This window comes from Oncorhynchus keta, chromosome 31, assembly GCF_023373465.1.
Source record: "Oncorhynchus keta strain PuntledgeMale-10-30-2019 chromosome 31, Oket_V2, whole genome shotgun sequence".
In the NCBI taxonomy this organism is placed as follows: domain Eukaryota; kingdom Metazoa; phylum Chordata; class Actinopteri; order Salmoniformes; family Salmonidae; genus Oncorhynchus; species Oncorhynchus keta.
Window position 1 is genome coordinate 10,098,054 of NC_068451.1, and position 24,682 is coordinate 10,122,735.

General features: G+C 41.7%; 1 protein-coding gene across 2 annotated transcripts; it reads right to left on the reverse strand.

Annotated features, from left to right (window-relative positions):
• Positions 1-157: 157 nt before the first annotated feature.
• LOC118364376 (glucocorticoid-induced transcript 1 protein-like) lies at positions 158-24,309 on the reverse strand. Of its 2 annotated transcripts, none has more exons than XM_035745869.2 (9): positions 24,133-24,309; positions 23,644-24,024; positions 20,381-20,529; positions 14,550-14,642; positions 10,370-10,477; positions 5,204-5,341; positions 4,486-4,675; positions 2,832-2,952; positions 158-2,562 (listed from the first exon to the last, which is right to left on the reverse strand). In XM_035745869.2, exons 2-9 carry the CDS (start codon positions 23,972-23,974, stop codon positions 2,151-2,153), a joined length of 1,542 nt encoding a protein of 513 aa, XP_035601762.1. In that variant the 5' UTR covers positions 23,975-24,024; positions 24,133-24,309; the 3' UTR covers positions 158-2,150. The 2 variants fall into 2 exon arrangements, with proteins under 2 accessions (XP_035601762.1, XP_035601761.1); XM_035745868.2 differs by having other exon boundaries at positions 10,370-10,480.
• Between the last annotated feature and the right edge of the window lie 373 nt (positions 24,310-24,682).

Below are 24,682 nucleotides of genomic sequence, written 5' to 3' on the forward strand. Positions count from 1 at the left end.
CTATAGTGCTGAACTTCGGCAATATGGATTGAATCGAGCACCTAGTCTCACGTGGCCAGCCTTCCAAAATCCTGTCTTGTTGAAGCCTGGGCTTAATATACTAACATCTAAAATAATGTGAAGCTAGTGCTTTAAAAAAAATAAGAGAACCGTCAACTGTCATTTTATTGCTTACTTTATTGTAAAAACACAAGGTCTACATATAAAACAAATACACAGGCATGAAATATTAGTGCCGAACATGGCAAGCCTTGCTGAACTTCGAAAATATGTTAGTATGATTCGAGCAGCGTTCATCTTTACTGACAAAATATACATCTAGGTTTGAGTGGATTGTGTTGCATATGTTGGTTTTGCCTATTTTTAAATAATGCCAAGGGGTTTTAACGTAATGGACTGGATTTAAAATCGGGGGAGGTCCACGTTATAGCTCGATTTATTTAAAGGCGACGTTCCCGCGGTACTTCCACGACAAGGATTGAATCCAGCCCTTGTACAGTTTCATGAAATATTTTACTCCATACTGAACGTCAAATCAACACTAAGATACTCAGTTTATTTTAACAGATCTGTGGAATTGCACAAATCTGTGGAATTGAAAATCTCTCATTAGCCTCAATGTTAATTCTGACAGAATTAAGTGTCTGATTGCTTATCTATTTAGTTTTTAAAAAAGTTACTTTCGGCTTTGCTATTTTGTTGTTGATGCTTAACTTTTTTTAGGGCTAGATTAGATCAGATGGGCACTAGCCAACACCCGCATTAGAGCTGTCAAATCCACAAGCGGCTCCCGACGTTATACCTAAAGCGGACATTGCCATTGGCTGCATGGAGACGCATTGAGAGAAATCCCATGTAGCCTTGTTTACAAGTTCGAACACTGGATTGTGAGATGTAATCTAAACCTCGATTAGGCTGATAGAAATGCTCATTATTTTGTTTAGTGATTTTCAATTTGAGCATCATTATTTCTATATAGCCTACACTTTCTCTTTGAACTTCTATCGCGAGTGAGACGAGTACGGCTTCGTGACAATGATCACAGGAGCATTTGTTCAACGATTTGACAGCTCCAACGCAGTAACACCTGACGCCGCCAAGACTCAAGACACCGCTGGTCAACACTTAATCCGATTGAATCTAGGCCTTATTTTGATCAATTTTATTGGTAAAATGTCATATTTATCAATTTCATCACTAGGGAGATTGAACATGCTCTGAAAGGTAATACTGCTGATATCTTGGAGCTACAATATAATAACCTCTGGAATGTCTCTTTAAGCACTTGAAACTATCTTTACAGATTTCCAATGCACAGTTATTTCTATCGATGGCAATCCTTTAATATGTCGTGTTGAAAGATTAGAATCAGCACTTGTCTAAAGACTATGGAATGTCTTAGGAGTAATGTCATGAATGAACCATAAAAGACAACGTCAAAGTTCATGCATGAGTCGTAGTACATTCCAAATGACCTGAGTTCATTGGTTATTCAGGGGACCTGAAACAAGGCTATGTGGGGACATTGTGCTTTGTAGCTGGCTGTGTGGTCACTTTAAGATAGTCTTTAAACTGGATTGAGACCTGAAATAAGTGTAAACATTCAGGAGAAAGTGGACCATTGTATTGTAACTGTATGACATCCCAATAGGGTTTTTAATATAAACAGGCATGATATTTTATTTTATATTAAAAAGCTTATCCATGCTGTAATATTGGCTAGCAACACAGAACAGCTAAATAAGCTGGTTAGATAAACATTTTCAAAATTCAATAAAATATGTTTCTCTTGCCCATTGCTTAATTCCCTTATTTTTTTCTCAATTTCTTGAATTGATTTTTGATAAAGCTGATGATTGCTAAAAAACACAATACATGAAACAATCGAATCTACCCTCCAAATAGAAAACAAGTCTTTCTGGAGCATTTTGCCTGCCACACCTTTCAGAAGAGAAGGCTAGGTTAGTAAGGATAGGCCCTCCTTGCTGGCTAATGTTGCTTTAAAAGAGCCATACTCAGCTAGCTTGGTTCCAGATCGGTTGTGCTGTTTTGCTACCCCCTATGGTCATTGCGGACCATAGGAGTTAGCAAGACAGCTCAAACTGATCTGGGACCAGGCTAATGCTCATAAGCTGGACTGTACCTGAGAACTAGCTGGTAAGAAGGATGTGTGTAGTGGAGCAGGGATCTGTAGACAGGCCACCTGGGACCATTGCTGTGCTTGTCAGTTCACCTGTGTCTGTGTTAGTGTTTGGGCTCAGACTGTCTGTGCTGTTCTCTGTGCTTGTGTTGGTGCCTACGCCTGTGTCTGAGCTACTGACCATGTCTGTGCCTATAGACGAGCTCCAGTTAGTGGAGGCTAGAGTAGTGAAACTAGCAGGTGTCATGGCGTCCTCAGGCCATGTGCTGCTTCTTGCATGGAGACCAGGGCTGGGCGAGGTTGTGGTGAAGTGGGAGGAGCAGAGGAGTTTGACGGGACAGAAGGCGGAGCCCCTGGGGATGAAGTTCACCTTGTTTTTGTCTGGGCATGAAAAAAGAGGGAAGCCTCTGGAGACACCAGACCTGGGGAGGAAAAGTGAGGGAGAATGTCTTCATCTTTTTTCATCACATACCAAAGTGTGTATATGAAACACCTACATTGAGAGAGTCCTACAGATGTAGGATCTTAATTTGTTCATTCCGTTGCAGGAGAACTAAATGAAGATCCTACATCTGTAGAGTAGCATAAGGACACTATCAGACCAATTTAAATAATAAACTAAAACATAACACTATGAAGTTGAGAAGCATTCGAATTAGAAACACCTCTCAAAGTAGTGAAGAAGACTTACACCATCTCTTCAAACACTTTGACCCTCTCACACCCCTCCGGAGGCTCCCGTTTGAACATGTAGCTGTTGTTGGGTTTGGGAGAGGTGGCAAACTTGGGAAGGGGAGAGCCGCAGCCGCTGTCTGAAAACAGAATGAAACATGTAAGCAGGTCAGTGTGGTGATCTTAGGTCCCTATAAGGGAACATGTGTTAGAGATCTGTTGCCTGTAGAAGACAATGTGATTCACATAATACGGCACAGTATTAATATAGCGTGAGCCATTTATCATGAACCAAATCCTGATCACTAGGCTCCTGAGCAGAGTATGTGAGCGGAGCATGCCCAATTTGATTGGAGCGTGGAGCAAGATTCCCCAAAGGCTGGAGCACTGGCCTTCTCGCCCGCTCCAATTTCACTCCAGTAAAGCTCACTTCACGAGCTCAGGGCATGCCCGCCCCTGCATGCATTTATACTTGTATGCTGCTAATAACCCCATGCTTCCAGCTACTGTCATGGAGTTCACTAAATATTTTCATAAAGAAACTGATAGAACACACGGGTGCTAAATCAAGGTGACTTACAAAGATGAGGACCAATAGCAAGAGAAGGAGTGTAGTGCTGTTGTGTCCACAACTAAAGAATCATTGTGGAATCTGAAAAGACACTTATCCCAAAAGTATGATGTGTACTTACTAAGAAAGTGCATCATTGTAGAAAATATTTCTAAACTAAAAATCTGATATTTTAAACGTTTCGTTCATTTTTGTTTTATTATCTATACAATAGGCCATCATTGATTTTGGCCCAATAGGCCTGGCATATTCCCACGTTCAAGGAGCTTTGCGTTTTGATTGGGTTATTTCGCCTAAAAACCCTTTAGGCCTACCTATAAAAATAAATTAAAAAACAACTCTGCATCTCTGCCCAGCTTGGCAAGAGTGGCCAAAAGGTTGTTTAGCATCCCCAGTGGCTCTGCAAGTAAGGAGAGGATATTCTCCGCTGCCGGCCAGCTGGCTCTCCAGACACCATCGCATGAGTCTGAACCCACAGACTGGCCAAACTCGTGTTTCTAAAAATGAATTCCAAAGCACTAACAAGTCATTTTTCCTTTCATTCGAAGTAAGTCACAGCCTAAATGCACAATTTATAGACTATAATGACTTAATACAACAAAATGTTGTTTAAATGCTGCGCACTTTATGTCCCGACCAGCCTATCGTGTCGAATTCGCAAATGCTTCACAACGTACTTCTTTGTAGGCTATAGCCTTGAAATAATATAGCCTAAATAATTCATTTTTGTTCCTTCTTAGGCTCCTGACCTATTTAGAGGGTGTTTATATGCTGTTTAACATTCAAATCCATATGGTTTGGTTTCAAGACGTAAAAAGCAATTGGCAGGTCCAGTTAATCACAAAAATAGATGGGTGTTGGTTAAATTGTGATTTTAATGAACGGCGCCAATTTGGAACTGGAGTTTTTTCCCCCGTGAGCGTAGAACGGTTTTTAGTGGAGCGGTTGGAAAAGACATGGAGCAGTGAGCGGGATTTCCAACCGCTCAACTACACTCACATACTCTGCTCCTGAGACATGCAATGGCTGGAGACTGTTGAAAGTGTGCCTTGAACCTCAGTAATAGATCATGCAAGCCAGAAAATACATCTGAATGGAGTACCTTTGTCAAGCTCTTCTGCAGAGCAGGGGCTGCCTTCTGGGGAGTGGAGGGGGTCAGGGGTGAAGTGGCAGGCCCAGGGGCTGGAACCGCCACTAGAGGGGGCCTGGGTGTCCGTGTCACGTGTGTCACCGCCATTGCCGTAGCGATGAGGCTGAAAGGGGGCGCGGCGGCCATCCAACACGTCCAAAGCCTGAGAGGTCAGAGGTGGGGATGGAGGGACAGGATGAAGGGATGAGAGGAGTGCGAGAACCACAGCAGGGCACTATATAATTCACAGTTGTTATTGATTATCATACCTAAGTTAATTCAATGCATTCAGTTAATTTCAGTATTATCACACTGCGCGTAAACTCCAGTATGTGTGGACGTATTTGAATGAAAAGCAGAAAAGCGAATACCAGAGCAGATAATAATGTATGATACTGTATGAAGATGTTCAGAGCCCTTCTGCTTGTGCTGTAGGGTACAGCTGATTCTGAGCAGAGGAAGACTTGCTGCGCTGCAGGTCATAAATATGTGTGTGTGTGTGTGTGTGTGTGTGTGTGTGTGTGTGTGTGTGTGTGTGTGTGTGGGGGCACTCGCACACACGCTTCAGGGAGACCCATTTCGCTAACCTGTCAAGGTTTACTGCCCTACTTCACACACAATTTACAGCTCTACTCAACTCTCAGCAATTTAAATCCGTGTGTGTGTGAACACAGTGTGTGTGTGTGTCCACCTGTATTCCCTGCTTCCAGTCCTCTCTGATGAACACATTCTCCAGCTCGTGGTTGATGCCCTCCACACTGCTAGGCACTCTCGATATGAGGGACTTTGGCACTGGGATGTTCGACAGGGCTGTGGAAACCACCTTATTCTGGAAAACATGGCAAACCAAGGGTTCAGTTATATTTTTGTTAAGTGGTAGAAATGTTTTGTAGCTTTTCTATGATCATTTTTTTGATCAAGACACCTTGTCAATTGTATGCTCTCCCCAGTATTTTAGTGTATGGTATCGCTATAGAATGTGATTTATGTGAGGTTAAATTTTAAGTTAAATGACATTAAAGTGAGGTCAACAATAATATAGACTAGATTGTGATCTACCACCGGTGAAAGTCATGCCATGTTAAAGTCAGTTTGTTATTTTTCCCAGTGCTTTGTTTACAGTTGCTCAGTGTCTGTTAATGAATGAACCACAAACACAGAAAGTACTGGGAACTGAGAATGCCCAGACATGTCTCCGCCTCTTCCTCATCTACGTCTCTGGTCAGAATAGGGACTAGAGCTCTTTAAATAAAACACACACACACACACACACACACACACACACACACATATATATTCAGACATGCTCAAATTTGTTGGTACCCCTCCACAAAAAACGATGAGTACACAATTTTCTAATTGAAACTGACAAAAGTAATTGGCGTCCACCATTGTTTATTCCATATTTAATAGAAATCAGACTTTGCTTAAGAATTTTTATTTCATCAAAATATTGTAAATAATAAAACAAATAAATGGCATGGACAAAAATGGGACATTTAACCTAATACAACCATTAGAGGCAGTCGCTACAATCAAATGTTTTCTATAGCTCTCAATGAGACTTCTGCACCTGTTAACAGGTAGTTTGGCCCACTCTTCCTGAGCAAACTGCTCCAGCGCTCTCAGGTTTGATGGGTGCCTTCTCCAGACTGCAAGTTTCAGCTCTTTCCACAGATGTTCGATAGGATTCAGATCAAGAATCATAGAAGGCCACTTCAGAATAGTCCAATGTTTTGTTCTTATCCATTCTTGGGTGCTTTTAGCTGTGTGTTTTGCTTCACAATCCTGTTGGGGGACCCATGACCTGCGACTGAGACAGAGCTTCTTGACACTGGGCAGTATGTTTCGCTCCTGAATGCCTTGATAGTCTTGTGATGTCATTGTACCCTGCACAGATTCAAGGCACCCTGTGCCAGGCGCAGCAAAGCAGCCCCAAAACATAAACAAGTCTCCTCCATGTTTTACTGTAGGTATGGTGTTCTTCTCTTTGAAAGCTTCATATTTTTGTCTGTGAACATAGAGCTGATGTGACTTGCCAAAAAGCTCCAGTTTTGACTCATCTGTCCAAAGGACATTCTCCCAGAAGGATTGGCTTGTCACTATGCATTTTAGCAAATTCCAGTCTGGCTTTTATGTTTTTCTTTCAAAAGTGGAGTCCTCCTGGGTCTTCTTCCATGGAGCCCATTTTCGCTCAAAAAGCAACGGATGGTGCGATCAGAAACAGAAGTACCTTCACCTTAGAGCTCAGCTTGTATCTCTTTGGCAGTTATCCTTGGTTCTTTTTCTACCATTTGCACTCTCCTTCTGTTCAATCTGGGGTTGATTTTCCTCTTGCGGCCGCACCCAGGGAGGTTGGCTACAGTTCCATGGACCTTAAACTTCTTAATATTTGCAACTGTTGTCACAGGAACATCAAGCTGTTTGGAGATGGTCTTGTAGGTTTTACCTTTACCATGCTTGTCTATTTTCTTTCTGATCTCCTTTGCTTTCTCTTGTCCATGTTCAGTTTGTTGACCACAATGATACCAAACAGCACAGACTACTTTTCTCCATTTAAATAGGCAGAATGACTAATTACAAGATTGGAGACGTGTGTAACTAATAAAATAAACAAATTATTTGTAAATATCACTATAATCCAATTATTTATTATCTTTTCTAAGGGGTACCAACAAATGTGTCCAGGCCATCTTTGTAGCAAATAAATGCATTAACCTCTAGTGACACCCCATCCCGTGAACGGGACCGTTGTCATCATCTGACACTAATTAGCATAACGCAACGGTCATAAATATTACTAGAAAATATTCCTATTCATGAAAATCACAAGTGAAATATATTGACACAGCTTAGCCTTTTGTTAATCACCCTGTCATCTCAGATTTTCAAAATATGCTTTACAGCCAAAGCTAGACAAGCATTTGTATAAGTTTATCGATAGCCTAGCATAGCATTTTGTCCAGCTAGCAGCACGTAGCTTCAGATGTTTTCACTCACGAGACTCCCAGTTCCAAAAATATTATTTTTGTAGGCGAAATAGCTCCGTTTGTTCTTCACATTTGGCTGAGAAAACGGCGAAAAATATTCCAAATTAGCTCCATAGTATTGACAGAAACATGGCAAACGTTGTTTATAATCAAACCTCGAGGTGTTTTTCAAATATCTATTCTATAATATATCCATCGGGACTATTAGTTTTTCAGTAGGACCGATTGGAGTAATGGCTACCTCTGTATTTTACCTGAGAATCTCTCTGGGAGCATCAGGTGACCACTTGCGCAATGTAGCCGCCTACGGGTATTCTTCAACATAAATGCGTAAAACTACGTCACAATGCTGTAGACACCTTCGGGTATACGGAGAAAGAGGAATCTGGTTGATAGCCCATTCACTGCTCAATAGGGACACATTGGAACACAGCGCTTTCAAAACACGAGGCACTTCCGGATTGGATTTCTCAGGCTTTCGCCTGCAACACCAGACAATATTTTTACAGTTTTGGAAACATTTGTGTTTTCTATCCTAAGCTGTCAATTATATGCATATTCTAGCATCTTGCCCTGACAAAATATCCTGTTTAATACAGGAAAGTTTTTTTTCTCCAAAAATGAAAATACTGCCCCCTAGTCAAAGGTTAAAAATCCTACAATGTGATTTTCTGGATTTTTTTTTCTTCTCATTTTGTCTGTTATAGTTGAAGTGTACCTGTGATGATAATTACAGGCATCTCTCATCTTTTTAAGTGGGAGAACTTGCACAATTGGTGGCTGACTAAATAACAATGACTGTGTGTGTAATATATATATTACACACACAGTGGGGCAAAATATATATATATATAGTTCAGGGATGTTTCCTGTCATATATATACACAGTGCCTTGCGAAAGTATTCGGCCCCCTTGAACTTTGCGACCTTTTGCCACATTTCAGGCTTCAAACAAAGATATAAAACTGTATTTTTTTGTGAAGAATCAACAACAAGTAGGACACAATCATGAAGTGGAACGACATTTATTGGATATTTCAAACTTATTTAACAAATCAAAAACTGAAAAATTGGGCGTGCAAAATTATTTAGCCCCTTTACTTTCAGTGCAGCAAACTCTCTCCAGAAGTTCAGTGAGGATCTCTGAATGATCCAATGTTGACCTAAATGACTAATGATGATAAATACAATCCACCTGTGTGTAATCAAGTCTCCGTATAAATGCACCTGCACTGTGATAGTCTCAGAGGTCCGTTAAAAGCGCAGAGAGCATCATGAAGAACAAGGAACACACCAGGCAGGTCCGAGATACTGTTGTGAAGAAGTTTAAAGCCGGATTTGGATACAAAAATATTTCCCAAGCTTTAAACATCCCAAGTCGCTCTGTGCAAGCGATAATATTGAAATGGAAGGAGTATCAGACCACTTCAAATCTACCAAGACCTGGCCGTCCCTCTAAACTTTCAGCTCATACAAGGAGAAGACTGATCAGAGATGCAGCCAATAGGCCCATGATCACTCTGGATGAACTGCAGAGATCTACAGCTGAGGTGGGACACTCTGTCCATAGGACAACAATCAGTCGTATATTGCACAAATCTGGCCTTTATGGAAGAGTGGCAAGAAGAAAGCCATTTTTTAAAGATATCCATAAAAAGTGTTGTTTAAAGTTTGCCACAAGCCACCTGGGAGACACACCAAACATGTGGAAGAAGGTGCTCTGGTCAGATGAAACCAAAATGGAACTTTTTGGCAACAATGCAAAATGTTATGTTTGGCGTAAAAGCAACACAGCTCATCACCCTGAACACACCATCCCCACTGTCAAACATGGTGGTGGCAGCATCATGGTTTGGGCCTGCTTTTCTTCAGCAGGGACAGGGAAGATGGTTAAAATTGATGGGAAGATGGATGGAGCCAAATACAGGACCATTCTGGAAGAAAACCTGATGGAGTCTGCAAAAGACCTGAGACTGGGACGGAGATTTGTCTTCCAACAAGACAATGATCCAAAACATAAAGCAAAATCTACAATGGAATGGTTCAAAAATAAACATATCCAGGTGTTAGAATGGCCAAGTCATAGTCCAGACCTGAATCCAATCGAGAATCTGTGGAAAGAACTGAAAACTGCTGTTCACAAATGCTCTCCATCCAACCACACTGAGCTCGAGCTGTTTTGCAAGGAGGAATGGGAAAAAATGTCTGTCAGAAAAAATCTCAGTCTCTCGATGTGCAAAACTGATAGAGACATACCCCAAGCGACTTACAGCTGTAATCGCAGCAAAAGGTGGCGCTACAAAGTATTAACTTAAGGGGGCTGAATAATTTTGCACTTCCAATTTTTCAGTTTTTGATTTGTTAAAAAAGTTAAGTATAAATAAATGTCGTTCCACTTCATGAGTGTCCCACTTGTTGATTCTTCACAAAAAAAATACAGTTTTATATCTTTATGTTTGAAGCCTGAAATGTGGCAAAAGGTCGCAAAATTCAAGGGGGCCTAATACTTTCGCAAGGCACTGTATATATATAAATAAACACAAGAGGTCTGACTACATTCATATGACAGGAAACATGCCTGAACAATTGCTTGAATTGTGCTGCACAATTCTGCATTACAGCAAACCCACATTGTTGTTTTGGAAGGACATGTTGCCTGAAGCAGAAACAGCCTGGCACCCAGGCTACCAAAACCCTAGTCTATACATTTACAATCAAGTATTATCCATAATAAGAACTGCATTTATTTAAGGTTGTACATGGTACGGTGACACTGCCACTGTGGATATAGCATTGGGGTAGATACCATACCTTGCCCTGTTATCTGGGTGGCAGACACAGGGAGGCAGCAATAAGGTATAACTCACCTGGGGATGGCATGTGGTGCTGGTGTGTGGTCCCAGCGGTTGATCTCGGTCTTTGCTCTGGCGGCTGACCTGTTTACTGCGCTGGAGCTGCAGCCTGAGTTTAGCAATCTGCTGGAGAAAATGAAGGGTTCTCAATGGACATTCAAGGTAGCCTTGAATGTACTGCATGTGCTGTGTAGCCAACACTTCTATTGTTTCATGCCATACATGGCAGAGGTGGCTAAAGCACAAATAGACTGGACCACCAGGCTATATTTGAGGTATAATTCAATAGAATATGCCTTTAGAAAAGGTACAAAGCAATATGTAAGGGATAATCATAAGTGAAGTCAAAGGCTTATTATGTTTCTGTACTGGTTATATAATCATAACATAATCCGTTCTATAATGCAGACTAAGGCGAGGTCTTTTAATGCTGATCTTATAATCCTGGCTATACAGTACACAGAAAGAGTAGGTCTACTCTATAGGATGCCCTTCCCTGCATGTCATCCATACAGGTTATTAATAGTACAGTACCATGTGATCCATACAGGTTATTATAGTACAGTATCATGTCATCCATGTAGGTTATTATAGAATAGTACCATTATATCCATGTAGGTTATTATAGTACAGTACCATGTCATCCATACATGTTATTATAGTACAGTATCATGTCATCCATACAGGTTATTATAGTACAGTACCAAGTCATCCATACAGGTTATTATAGAACAGTACCATGTCATTCATAGAGGTTATTATAGAACAGTACCATGTCATTCATAGAGGGTTTTATATAACAGTACAGTGTGGTTAGCCTGGATTGACTTGCTTTGAGAGTATATGATAGGAGTCAATTAGAGGTCGACCGATTAATCGGAATGGCCGATTAATTAGGGCCGATTTCAAGTTTTCATAAACGGGAATTGTTATTTTTGGACGCCGACTTTGCCAATTTTATTTTTTTTTTGACAACTTTATTTAACGAGGCAAGTCAGTTAAGAACACATTCTTATTTTCAATGACAGCCTAGGAACGGTGGGTTAACTGCCTTGTTCAGGGGCAGAATGACAGATGTTTACCTTGTCAGCTCAGGGATTCAATCTTGCAACCTTACGGTTAACTTGTCCAACGCTCTAACCACCTGCCTCACGAGGAGCCTGCCTGTTACGCGAATGCAGTAAGAAGCCACGGTAAGTTTCTAGCTAGCATTAAACTTATCTTGTAAAAAACAATCAGTCAATCATAATCACTAGTTATAACTATACATGGTTGATGATATTACTGGTTTATCTAGCATGTCCTGCATTGCATATAATCGATGTGGTGCACATTCGCGAAAAAGGCCTGTCGTTGCTCCAACGTGTACCCAACCATAAACATCAATGCCTTTCTTAAAATCAATACACAGAAGTATATATTTTTAAACCTGCATATTTAGCCAAAAGAAAGATTAGCAGGCAATATTAACCAGGTGAAATTGTGTCACTTCTCTTGCGTTCATTGCACGCAAGTCAGGGTATACGCAACAGTTTGGGCCGCCTGACTCATTGGGAACTGATTTGCCAAAATTGTATGTAATTATGACATAACATTGAAGGTAGTGCAATGTAACAGCAATATTTAGACTTCGGGATACCATCCGTTAGATAAAAATACAGAACGGTTCCGTATTTCACTGAAAGAATAAACGTTTTGTTTTCGAAATGATAGTTTCCGGATTCGACCATATTAATGACCTACGGCTCGTATTTCTGTGTGTTATTATGTTATAATTAAGTCTATGATTTGATAGAGCAGTCTGACTGAGCGATGGTAGGCACCAGCAGGCTCGTAAGCATTTATTCAAACAGCACTTCTGTGCATTTTGCCAGTAGCTTTATGACTTCAAGCCTATCAACTCCCGAGGTTAGGCTGGTGTAACCGATGTGAAATGGCTAGCTAGTTAGCGGGGTGCGCACTAATAGCGTTTCAAATGTCACTCGCTCTGAGACTTGGAGTTGTTGTTCCCCTTGCTCTGCATGGGTAACGCTGCTTCGAGGGTGGCTGTTGTCGATGTGTTCCTGGTTCGAGCCCAGGTAGCGGCAAGGAGAGGGAAGGAAGCTATACTGTTACACTGGCAATACTAAAGTGCCTATAAGAACATCCAATAGTCAAAGATATATGAAATACAAATTGTAGAGAGAGAAAGTCCTATAATAACTACAACCTAAAAATTCTTACCTGGGAATATTGAAGACTCATGTTAAAAGGAACCACCAGCTTTCATATGTTCTCATGTTCTGAGCAAGAAACTTAAACGTTAGCTTTCTTACATGGCACATATTGCACTTTTACTTTCTTCTCCAATACTTTGTTTTTGCATTATTTAAACCAAATTGATCATGTTTAATTATTTATTTGAGGCTAAATTGATTTTATTGATGTATTATATTTAGTTAAAAGTGTTCATTCAGTATTGTTGTAATTGTCATTATTACAAATAAATAAAATCAGCCGATTAATCAGTATCAGCTTTTTTTGGTCCTCCAATAATCAGTATCGGTGTTGAAAACCTCTAGAGTCAATAGTGACAAGGCAAACCATATGAGGATTCTGAAGATGAGAAAGAACAGGTTAGTGTAAAGTTTAGTGTATTAAAGGGCTGCACCTCACAATAATGATATTATCACGATACTTAGGTGAGCGATACGATATGTCTGCTGCAGACGGATAAGAGAAAGACATGACAAAATTAGTTTTGGAGGTAAAAGTGCTCAAAACATGTTGGCTCACCATTTAAAACAAAGAAAAAGATGAAGAACTAGCTATAGGATGATAAATACCAGAGGTTTGGGGCAGGTACACCTGACTAGCGCTAGCTAACGCTATATCTTGTCTTTTTTTTAATCAATACATCGAGTCAACAGTACCGATATAAAATCCCCAAAAACAATGTTGCGATACTCTACTGCCTTGAAACTCAACTCTGGACCTTGAAATCGAGTTCCAATGTGTTTTTTTGTTCCCCTATAATCAGGGACTGATTTAGACCTGGGACATCAGATGGGTGCAATTCATTATCAGGAAGAACAGAAAATCCGGACCTTGTAGGATAAGATTTTAAATACACCTTCTTACTGTATAGTACCACTCACTGTTGGGTGGGAGGATCTGGCCTTTGGCTACATATGACTGGGTCAGCTAAAATAATACATTTCATTGACAATATGTAAGACCATATGTCAAATCCAAATGTACCTATTGCTACTTTTATATGCTACAATGGGTGACTTCGATTATTAGTATCTTTAGAAACATGTACTATATGTTGCAATATGTTACTACATGTACATACAATACAATAGCATATCATCAATCATGTCCAGAACAAAAATAAACATCTCAACATAGTGAGAGAACATTCCATCCATTTAGTGTTTATCGCTCATCTGACAGGCATATCCTATGTAAGTCAGTCCACTTCAAAAGCCTCAATACAACTGTTTTGCTGTGTTGCTCTTGAGCAAAAGTCAGCAGACTGGAACCCATATGTTTATATATGGGTTGTTTGCAGGAGGACTAGGCCTTTATGGAGTTAGATAAGGTTCATCCTTGTCACTAGAGTATCAACAAGGCCAAGCTGAGAGGGAAATGATATGGCTGTTACACCCTGCAGACAAGTTCAGTGCCTGCTCCCCCTCTCAAAACAACCAGGCCCAACGAGATGCGACGGACTAGACTACAGAGGGAAAGGAAGGTTAAATAAAGACTGTGGTATGGAAGCGCTAGAGAACTAATAGCTCAATGTGGTCTCCAACTAGCCACTAACTCAGCCAGGCTACGCGCACGGAAACCGACCTTCAGGAGAGTAATATTTAACTGAACCTCGTATCCTGACAAATAAAACACATTTCAAGTAATGGCTGAACCTCAAAGCCCGGACAAAAACTTGTTGGAAGTTTAGTTGACTATGCACATACAGCGCAGATCCAATAATGTCAACAATACAACTCTCGCTGGATGTTGTGACAGACCAGCTATTCTGGTCTAACACTCAACTCCTCAGAGAGTTATGGTGTTGACATTGGTTACAGTATTGGATTACAAATAATAGGATAGCGCTCCGTACAGTTGTTTTGACTAGGGACATAGGTCATGCAGAGAGTGTGTAGGCTAGGCTATATATGCTAGGAAGGTTGAGTGTGGCACCTACCTCTTTCAGATGGTCTGCACTACCCCAAGAAGCTGACCGCTGGTGTGGGCTTCCCTGCTCCCCTCCAGCCTCCTCTATCCACAGACCAGATGTCTGAATCACACACACATACATATATAAATAGGCATACTCTAAGCAGTGGATAAACAAATACACCCACATCAGTCCCCATCATTTGTATGGAATTCAGGAAGACAGAGACATGAGAGGTGGGTGACAGCAATCATCACCCCTGTGCCTTCGCCAGAGATGCACACATCTGGAAACAATTAAACGAGTCAAAAAATTGTATTTGCGGGATAAAGATTGCTGCATCTCACCAGAAGCACAAAACAGTAATACCATGTGTGATAGCTACTACTTAAAGTTGTATCCTTACCGTTTTAATGACAATCCACATTAAGACAGACTGCCAAAGGCTACTTTGTGGTTAGTGACTGACATACTACATACTCACTGGTAAGTCTGTGGGAAATGGCTGCTCCTTCTCCACTACAGCAGATAAAGAAAAGTGCTCTAGTGTCTACAAGAATGCAACCTTTACATAAATAATGAAATGGTTAACTTATGTAAAACATATGCAAAAGAAAAGAGACAGGATGTTTCAAAAGCATGTATGCAACCATGATGCACATCCCCTTGATTATGCATATCAACAGTGACATTGGTCCTCCAAGGAGTCGTGGTCAGTACAGTAAAGTGAAGAATCTTAAATGTCAATGTCCTCGTACTGCCTTACGTTTGACCCTTGTCGAAAAAACAAAACATCCTCTATAACGCACAACGTGACACAAAAGAGCCACTTTATGATATGTAATATGAAGAACACTAGTGAAGCATTATGGCTACTGGCACATTGCTCTTGAGAAAGGACAAACGGTTTAAACGGGTGCTTGTGCTACAATAAAGAGGCCACTATGCTGGATGGCAGATGTGTTTTTTGTACATGACTATGGTATTGCTGTGGTGTTTGATGCTAGAGCCAAACATTGAGGCATGAATGAATATTGAAAGGAATGTTTCCAATGCTAAGTGCTAACTGCAAAAAGTTATATTGAGATGTTAAGTAATATGGGTATTGAAACATTTTATCCTAGTTCTCCGGTTCTACTAAAGCCTGCCCTTCAGCAAATAGTTAAAAGGGTACAATAACATAGCAATGCTTACGCCATAGGCTACTTATCTCCATCATCATTGTAATAACAAGTGAAATGTTTATTTTTTTATAACAAATTAAGTGTCTGCAACAGTGTAAAGGCGCCGACAGAGTTGGTCGCCTCGCTTCACGTTCTTAGGAAACTATGCAGGATTTTGTTTTTTTAATTGATTAATTCTTACACTGTTTCCCCAGGAAATCTTAAGTCTTATTACATACAGCCAGGAAGAAATATTGACCATAAGAGCAACGTCAACTTCCCAACATTACAACCAGAAATACAACTTTCCTGAAGTGGATCCTCTGTTTGGACCACCACCCAGGACAATGGATTGGATCTCAGTAGACGACCCAAAACAACACCGCAACAGAAGGGGCAGATGGAGCGGTCTTCTGGTCAGGCTCTGTAGACGGGCACATCGCTCACAAGTATACTACTCGCCAATGTTCTGTCTCTTGACAACAAGCTAGACGAAATTCGAGCAAGTGTTGCCTTCCAGAAAGACATCAGAGATTGTAACATTCTCTGTTTCACAGAAATATGGCTCACTTGGGATACGTTAGAGTCGGTACAACCACCTGTTTTTTTCATGCACCGTGCCGACAGAAACAAACATCTCTCTGGTAAGAAGAATGGCGGGGGGGTGTATGCCTTATGATCACACCTTGACTCGTTAATCATAACAACATACAGGAACTCAAGTCCTTTTGTTCACCTGACCTAGAATTCCTTACGATCAAATTCCAACAGCATTATCTACCAAGAGGTTTCTCTTCGATTATAATCACAGCCGTGTATAAACCCCCCCAGCAGAAAAGTTATTTCAGGGCTGTCGAGGTTAACTGAACTCCATGTAAACCACATATCCTGAGGTTGCATTTATTGTAGCTGGGGATTTTAACAAAGCTAATATGAAAACAAATTTTAGCAGCATATGGAATGCGCAACCCGGGCTGGCAACATTTTGGATCATTGCTACTCTAACTTCCGCGACGCATACAAAGCCCTCCCTCGCCCTCCTTTTGGCAGATCTGACGATGACTCCATTTTGTTGATCCCAACTTATAGACAGAAACTAAAACAGGAAACGCCCGTGCTCAGGTCTGTTCAACGCTGGTCTGACCAATCTGATTCCACGCTTCAAAATTGCTTCGATCACATGGACTGGGATATGTTCCGGATAGCCTCAGCAAGTTTACTAGCAAGTGCATCGGTGATGTTGTACCCACGGTGACTATTAAAACCTTCCCCAACCAGAAACCGTGGATTGATGGCAGCATTCACGCAAAACTGAAGGGGCAAACCACTGCTTTTAATCATGGCAAGGCGACTGGAAACATGACCGAATACAAACAGTGTAGCTATTCCCTCTGCAAGGCAATCAAACAAGCTAAGCATCAGTATAGAGACAAAGTAGAGTCGAAATTCAACGGCTCAGACACGAGACGTATGTGGCAGGGTCTACAGTCAATCACGGATTATAAAAAGAAAACCAGTCCCGTCCCAGACACCGACGTCTTGCTGCCAGACAAACTAAACAACTTCTTTGCTCACTTTGAGGACAATACAGTGCCACTGACACGGCACGCTACCAAAACCTGCGGGCTCACCTTCACTGCAGCCAGCGTGAGTAAAACATTTAAACGTGTTAATCCTCGCAAGGCTGCCGGCCCAGACGGTATCGCTAGCCGCGTCCTCAGAGCATGCGCAGACCAGCTGGCTGGTGTGTTTACGGACATATTCAATCCATCCCTATCCCAGTCTGCTGTTCCCACATGCTTCAAGAGAGCCACCATTGTTCTTGTTACCAAGAAAGCTAAGGTAACTGAGCTAAACGACTATCGCCCCGTAGCACTCACTTCAGTCATCATGAAGTGCTTTGAGAGACTAGTCAAGGACCATATCACCTCCACCCTACCTGACACCCTAGACCCACTCCAATTTGCTGCCCATGAACAAAGCAGTTAACCCACTGTTCCTAGGCAGTCATTTAAAATAGGAATGTGTTCTTAACACTTGCCTAGTTAAATAAATGTCCCCCCAAAAAATGTAACACCACAGTACCCTCGAAACTCGTCATTAAGCTTGAGACCCTGGGTCTCGACCAAGCCCTGTGCAACTGGGTCCTGGACTTTCTGATGGGCTGCCCCCAGGTGGTGAGGGTAGGAAACAACATCTCCATCCCGCTGATCCTCAACACTGGGGACCCACAAGGGTGCATTCTCAGCCCTCTCCTGTACTCCCTGTTCACCCATGACTGCGTGGCCATGCACGCCTCCAACTCAATCATCAAGTTTGCAGACGACACTAGTGGTAGGCCTGGTTAACAACAACGACAAGATGGCCTACAGGGAAGAGGTGAGGGCCCTCAGGGTGTGGTGTCAGGTAAATATCGGCAACAAATAAAGGAGATGATCGTGGACTTCAGGAAACAGCAGAGGGAGCAGCCCCCTATCCACATCGACAGGACAGTAGTGGAGAAGGTGGAAAGTTATAAGTTCCTTGGCGTACACATCACGGACAAACTGAAAACGGTCCACCCACACAGACAGTGTGGTGGAGAAGACGCAACAGTGCCTCTTCAACCTCAGGAGGCTGAGGAAATTTGGCTTGTCACCAAAAACACTCACAAAGGACACCTACACCACCCGATGTCACAGGAAGGCCAAAAAGATCATCAAGGACAACAACCACCCGAGCTACTGCCTGTTCACCCCGCTATCATCCAGAAGGCGAGGTCAGTACAGGTGCATCAAAGCTGAGACTGAAAAACAGCTTCTATCTCAAGGCCGTCAGACTGTTAAACAGACATCACTAACATTGAGTGGCTGCTGCCAACATACTGACTCAAATCTCAAGCCACTTTAATAATTAAAAATGGGATGTAATAAATGTATCACTAGTCACTTTAAACAATGCCACTTTATATAATGTTTACATACCCTACATTACTCATCTCATATGTATATACTGTACTCTATACCATCTACTGCATCTTGCACAACCATTTCACTACACTCGCATTAACATCTGCTAACCATGTGTATGTGACCAATAACACTTGATTTGATTTGTTCACAGAGCTCCCAGCTATGTTTATCTCAAGGCTCTTTCATCGACTTAGTTTTTTCACTTCCTGGCCTGCCTTGTGTGTTTTGTGGGGTTGTGTGCCAGGTGTCGTGCCAGATAATACTCTGGTAATTTACTTTCACAGTCTACAGCCCATGTTAAATCATTCTCACCCCAATTAAAATCCTGTTTGATTTCCCAGCAGGGATACTGAATGTCAATGGATTTACAATGGCATTCAAGTTGGTCTGTTTAGTTTACATGCTGAGGTAAGAGTATAGAATGACACTGCTATCATTTGGTCTGGTTTGAGTTGATGAGGGCATTACGTTCTGGTTCTGTGACCTTGGTCTTCTCATCTACAGCAATCTTACAGTATACACGTCTAAAACATGAGGAACATTTTCGAGAACAGATAAATATCTTTAGACTAAACGCTTATTATGGATTTAAGCTGCTTGAAGGACATGGAAAGAGTTGTAATGCATAACTGCTCACTTTAGACAACTCAAGTAAAACATGCTGAGTTGATTGTCATCGATAATAGACCGTCCACATCCTGCCTGTGTAACACAATTCTAAAAACTAAGATTAAGTCAGTCTTTAGTCTGGTGTGTGTGCGTGTGTATGTGTGCGCAAACACACACCAGACTAAATCATTGCACTCGTTTGTCTGTCTGTCTGTGTGCCCATGTATGTGTGCCTGTGTGCGTGTGTCTGTCTGTCTGTTTAATCTTCATACAGACATTCTCTGTGTTCTGTAACCACAGGGTCTAGGGCAGACAGATCTATCCCGGAACAGTGATTAGCATATGTATGGCCCTCCGCTCCTCACTCCCACACAAAGGCAGACGGGCCAGCCACGAGGGCCAGGTGGTAAGCAGTGGGATTCCTCTCCTAACCCCAACCATCGCCTGAGGGACAGGTGCAAACAACTTCACCTCCACAGAGATCTGCATTAGAGCTCTGAAAAGAGCCCGTCTCTAGATTGTGTGCTACAACAAAGACTTTTTGTCCCAGTTTTTTTTGCTGATGCAGTGTTACAGGCGATTTGAGGTATTGGGAGATCTTGTTAACAGGAAGTAGCTAGTCTGTGACTGTACTTGGGGAGTTTGGGCTTTTCCTAATCAAAGTGGTTTAAGTGAAGCAGTCCACACCATCATTAGGGGAACGTTGATTCTATATGTAGCTACTTGAACCTGGAGGCCCACTCCCATTCCAAAGACTAAACAAAGAGCCCCAAGGTGAATGAAGGGTTAAAGGGAAGAAGCCATGTAAATGAGGCTGGGCGGTGCTCATTCAGCCACATGAAAGGATTCTATTAGGACGGACAGCGCAGCCATGGTCAATGGCCCTGCCATCATCATACATATTCAATATGGGTTCATAACCACAAATCTGCCCATTCTCAAACTGCATTGAACTCTCAATCACATTGACCAGAATAGTGAGTGCTGGCGTGTGGGCTGCTACCCAGGAAAATTGTCAAAATAAACCCAGTATGTGTTTTTCTGAATATAAATTTGATTTAGAAAACATATGCTTTTAAAGAAATGATTATGATGACCCATAAAAGCTAATGATGCACCTTTGGCCTACAGTTACCTGTGTGGCTTTGTCTTTCATGCAGGAAGGGTAGGGTCCGTGGGAGTCACGAGGCCACTGGCCTGCGAGGTACGGCCCCATAATGGTGTCCAGGGAAGATGTCCGCCGGATAGCACTGGAGCTACGCACCTGCAGTTTGGACCTCTCTCCTACATGAGCGAGGGGAGAGCAAGGGTCAGGATAGGACACACCCACACTGTCATACTGAACAATTGGCCCGGAACGTCTTGTTGTTTTCCATAAACATCTCTATTGCTAACCTTATTGACTATAATTGCTCTACCGTGATATATACTACACCTAACTAATCTGGCTGTGTTGAAGCTCAGTCTGATGTCATGGGAGCTGCCTTCTCTCAGCCAAAGTAGTTAAACACACACCACCCACATAAGAACTCATAAACAACCACACCATAATTAACATCAATATGGCCTGCATTCACTCAACATTCCTCCTGCAGTAACTTACAGTAAAGACCGAAACACAGAAATGTCCTGTTTTTCTAAAGAAGGGAGACATGAAGGAGGAAATGAATTAAATAATAGGCTAGTAAGCAGTATTATGCTTTGTGATTGTTGAAAGTCAATGAGAGCTCCTTGTTTTCCATATCAAAGAGCTCCTGAGGGGTGAAGCAGGTGACCAGGGTACACATTCTTCATTCAATCTGTTCCTTGTCTAAGTGCATATGCAGTGTTCCTTTTCGATACCACTACACACCACCTAGGCTCTAAAGCCTAGATGATCAGCCAAGTCTGAGCATATCAACCAAAATATGTTGGCTAAGTAAGTAAACCCAATAACCTAGGCTAAACTATCTGAGGAAAGGGGAGTGGATTTCCATCAATATTGTTTTAGCCAAAGTTCTCCAAACACAGCATGCAAATTTTGCCCAAGTGATTTTCCACTGTCTCTCCACTTTGCTAAATTTAGGCTATCAAGAGCAAAATAAAGTCAGATCCTTTCCTGGCTTTTAGTATGCATATGGTCCCTCTCCCTATTTTCTAATCAACCTTTTCAAAAATAGTGAACTTTCTACCAAAGTTGACAGATTTTGGGCTGGGGTTCTAGGTTTAACAACAAGCTTGTTTTCCAATTTACTCTTACTCTGCAGTTTGGGGACATGTGACAATGAGGCAGGCCATTTCAGCACAGCTGGCACTTTGAGAGGGAGGGGGAATTTCTTTGTTGAGACCATTGGGAAGGCCTGGTGTGGGGATGATGTTATAGTGTGAACCTAAAGATCATGTGGTGGAATGTCACCCTCTTCCATGGCCTTCACCCTGGCCTGTAGTTCTTGCGACCCTTCCCCCACCACCTAGCTCAGATGAATGATGCGAATGAACACACTGACTGACTGAAAGGAAGATGTCCACTAGTTAACTTCTCCAATGTTCCAATCACAAAGCTGCATGGCTGACAAGGACACAATGTATTGTCCACTTCAATGTTTAACCTTAATTTGTCAGATGCCTCGAAGGATAAAACCACAAATTCACTACAAATTCCCTTCAGTGTGTTTGCTGCAAATAACTTACAATTCTGAGGAAACGGTCAAATAAAAATAACTCCAAATTTCCGTTTGACAATGAAAGATGAACAATACATCTACACTACCATTCAAAAGTTGTGGGTCACTTAGAAATGTCCTTGTTTTTGAAAGAAAAGCTCATTTTTTTGTCCATTAAAATAACATCAAATTGATCAGAAATACAGTGTAGACATTGTCAATGTTGTAAATTACTATTGTACCTGGAAAACGGATGATTTTGAATGGAATATCTACATAGGTGAACAGAGGCCCATTATCAGCAATCATCACTCCTGTTTTCCAATGGCACGTTGGGTTAGCCTTTTAAAATTATAAACTTGGATAAGCTAACTGATCATTAGAAAACACTTTTGCAATCATGTTAGCACAGCTGAAAACTGTTGTTCTGATTAAAGAAGCAAGAAAACTGACCTTCTTTAGACTAGTTGAGTATCTGGAGCATCAGCATTTGTGGGGTCGATTACAGGCTCAAAATGTCCAGAAACAAATAACTTTCTTCTGAAACTTGTCAGTCTATTCTTGTTCTGAGAAATGAAGGCTATTCCATGTGAGAAATTGACAATAAACTGAAGATCTTGAACAACGCTGTGTACTACTCCCTTCACAGATCAGCGCAAACTGGCTCTAGCCAGAATAGAAAGAGGAGTGGGAGGCCCCGGTGCACAACTGAGCAAGAGGACACGTACATTATAGTGTCTAGTTTGAGAAACAGATGCTTCACAAGTCCTCAAGTGGCAGCTTCATTAAATAGTACCCACAAAACACCAGTCTCAACGTCAACAGTGAAGAGGTGACTCCGGGATGCTGGCCTTCTAGGCAGAGTTGCAAAGAAAAAGGCATATCTCAGACTGGCTAATAAAATATTAAAATGGGCAAAAGAACACAGACACTGGACAGAGGAACTCTGCCTAGAAGGCCAGCATCCCGTAGCAACATCAGTATTTCGCAGGAGAGCCTGTCTCAGAAACAGGATTTAGAGTGGTCTAGTCTTCCATCTCCCCTTCAGTCCACCCTTCATCTCCTTATCACCTGAAAGGAACAACGGCTCAGGCTGAACCAATAGACATGAAATGTCACACCACTCACTTCCATAACATAGGGCTCACAATATGTTCCCGATGTGTACAATACAGTACAGTTGAAAGGGAGTAGGTCATACACCTGTAACCTGACTGTTTGTTCAACAATGATTCTCAGGGTCTACAGCCCCTTTACAACCCTTAAGCATGTCTTGCTGCCAATGATCTCCTCTCCCTTTCTGTCAATATTCCAGAAGCAGCAGGCATGTAAGAGGAGAGGACACTATAAGCTTCCTTATTAGTGATGTACTGTAGTAGAAGGCCTTCTTCCCCCTTTTTTGTAACTTTGGTGCCATATATTCAATCAAAACCCAATATGCTAGTGAGTTTGTTTCCAAATTATTGATTATATGAATCCTAAATCAGAAAAAAAGCCTAATCATGTGTTTGACTTACCTTAGAAACCTAGGGCTCTTGTCCATGTCAAGGTGACTGAATAGGGCCCAGTCAGTCTCATTAATCCATCAATATTTTAAAAAATGAGGCTATAAAATGCATAGCAAACACTGTATTAAAGGAATTACAAAAGGCCTGCAATCTCTTGACCATCACCAAGAGCAAGCAAATGGTGCATTTTTCCAGAATACATCTACATTGTAGCATGTGGTAGCTGGATAATATAAAAAATATTTTACCTCTACAAACGGGTGAGTTTGGACTCCGGTCAGGTGAGTGCGAGACCCTATTTTCAGGAGACAGTCTCGGTCTCGTGGCGCCAGTGCAATTTACTCCAAGATTCAGTGTCGCACTTGGGGGAGATGACCCGCGGCTATTTGTCGGTCCATTGTTGCCTCCAACAGAGAGAGGCAAAGAGCGTGTCGGGCTGCTCTGGCCCCCGCGTAGGAGCTGGTAGGGCACGGTAGCACGGATGGGGTGCAAACGGCAGCTGTTGGATAAACTGGGGGACCCTGCATTGTTACGTCTGACTGTGGACTGTTGTTGAAGCGAGTTGGTGGGAACTGACATTCTGCTGCTTCGTATCACTTTCAGGAAAAAAATCGCCAAGATATCCGCTTCTGGAAAACAGAGGATAAACTTCCTTTAATTTTAGCTCGTATGCTGCTCGAGCTCATTTTGCAGCAATCTCGCATCTTGAAAAGGCGAATTCTACTGCAATAACTTACCTGAAGAACACTAAAACAAGTCTTCTTTGTGCATGTTTTGTCGATAACTTTAAATATATGTTGTTTTACAAACTTAATTTATACAGTTAGCTAAACATATTCCCTAATCTTTGGCGCTTCCCTACCGTCCCCATGTCCACTGTAAATGACAGTTGTATCCGCAAGACTACTGGCTGATAAACCTGGGCGGGCTGCACTCTTTAATTCTGATCATGTGGTTGGACAGCTAAATTATACAGTAACATTACTCATTGGACCAATGATGTCTATCGACTGTACTTTCAGCCAATAACGTCATCGATGTATTAAGGATTGGACCAATTTTTCTCAAAACCTTAGTTTTAAAAATGTATGTTACAATATTTGTGTTATTACCTGTACAATTAAATACATAATGTGTGATGTAATGACTTTAATTCATATGGACGAAATGTTGGACAAACCTAACTCAGGGACAAAGACACGATTTGATGAAATGTGATCCTCAGTTTAACAAAATTTGCATAGTCCCTATATGGATATGTTTTATGAGGACTTGTGAGTTTACCCC

What these genes read in the sequence shown, in the direction of transcription:
- LOC118364376 (XM_035745868.2), bottom strand. Translation starts at nt 23,974, where the DNA reads ATGTCAGTTCCCACCAACTCGCTTCAACAACAGTCCACAGTCAGACGT. An exon ending in TGAAAGACAAAGCCACACAG is followed by an intron (nt 14,643 to 20,380) that starts GTAACTGTAGGC and finishes TGTGTGATTCAG; the next exon opens with ACATCTGGTCTGTGGATAGA. An exon ending in GCACCACATGCCATCCCCAG is followed by an intron (nt 5,342 to 10,369) that starts GTGAGTTATACC and finishes CATGTTTTCCAG; the next exon opens with AATAAGGTGGTTTCCACAGC.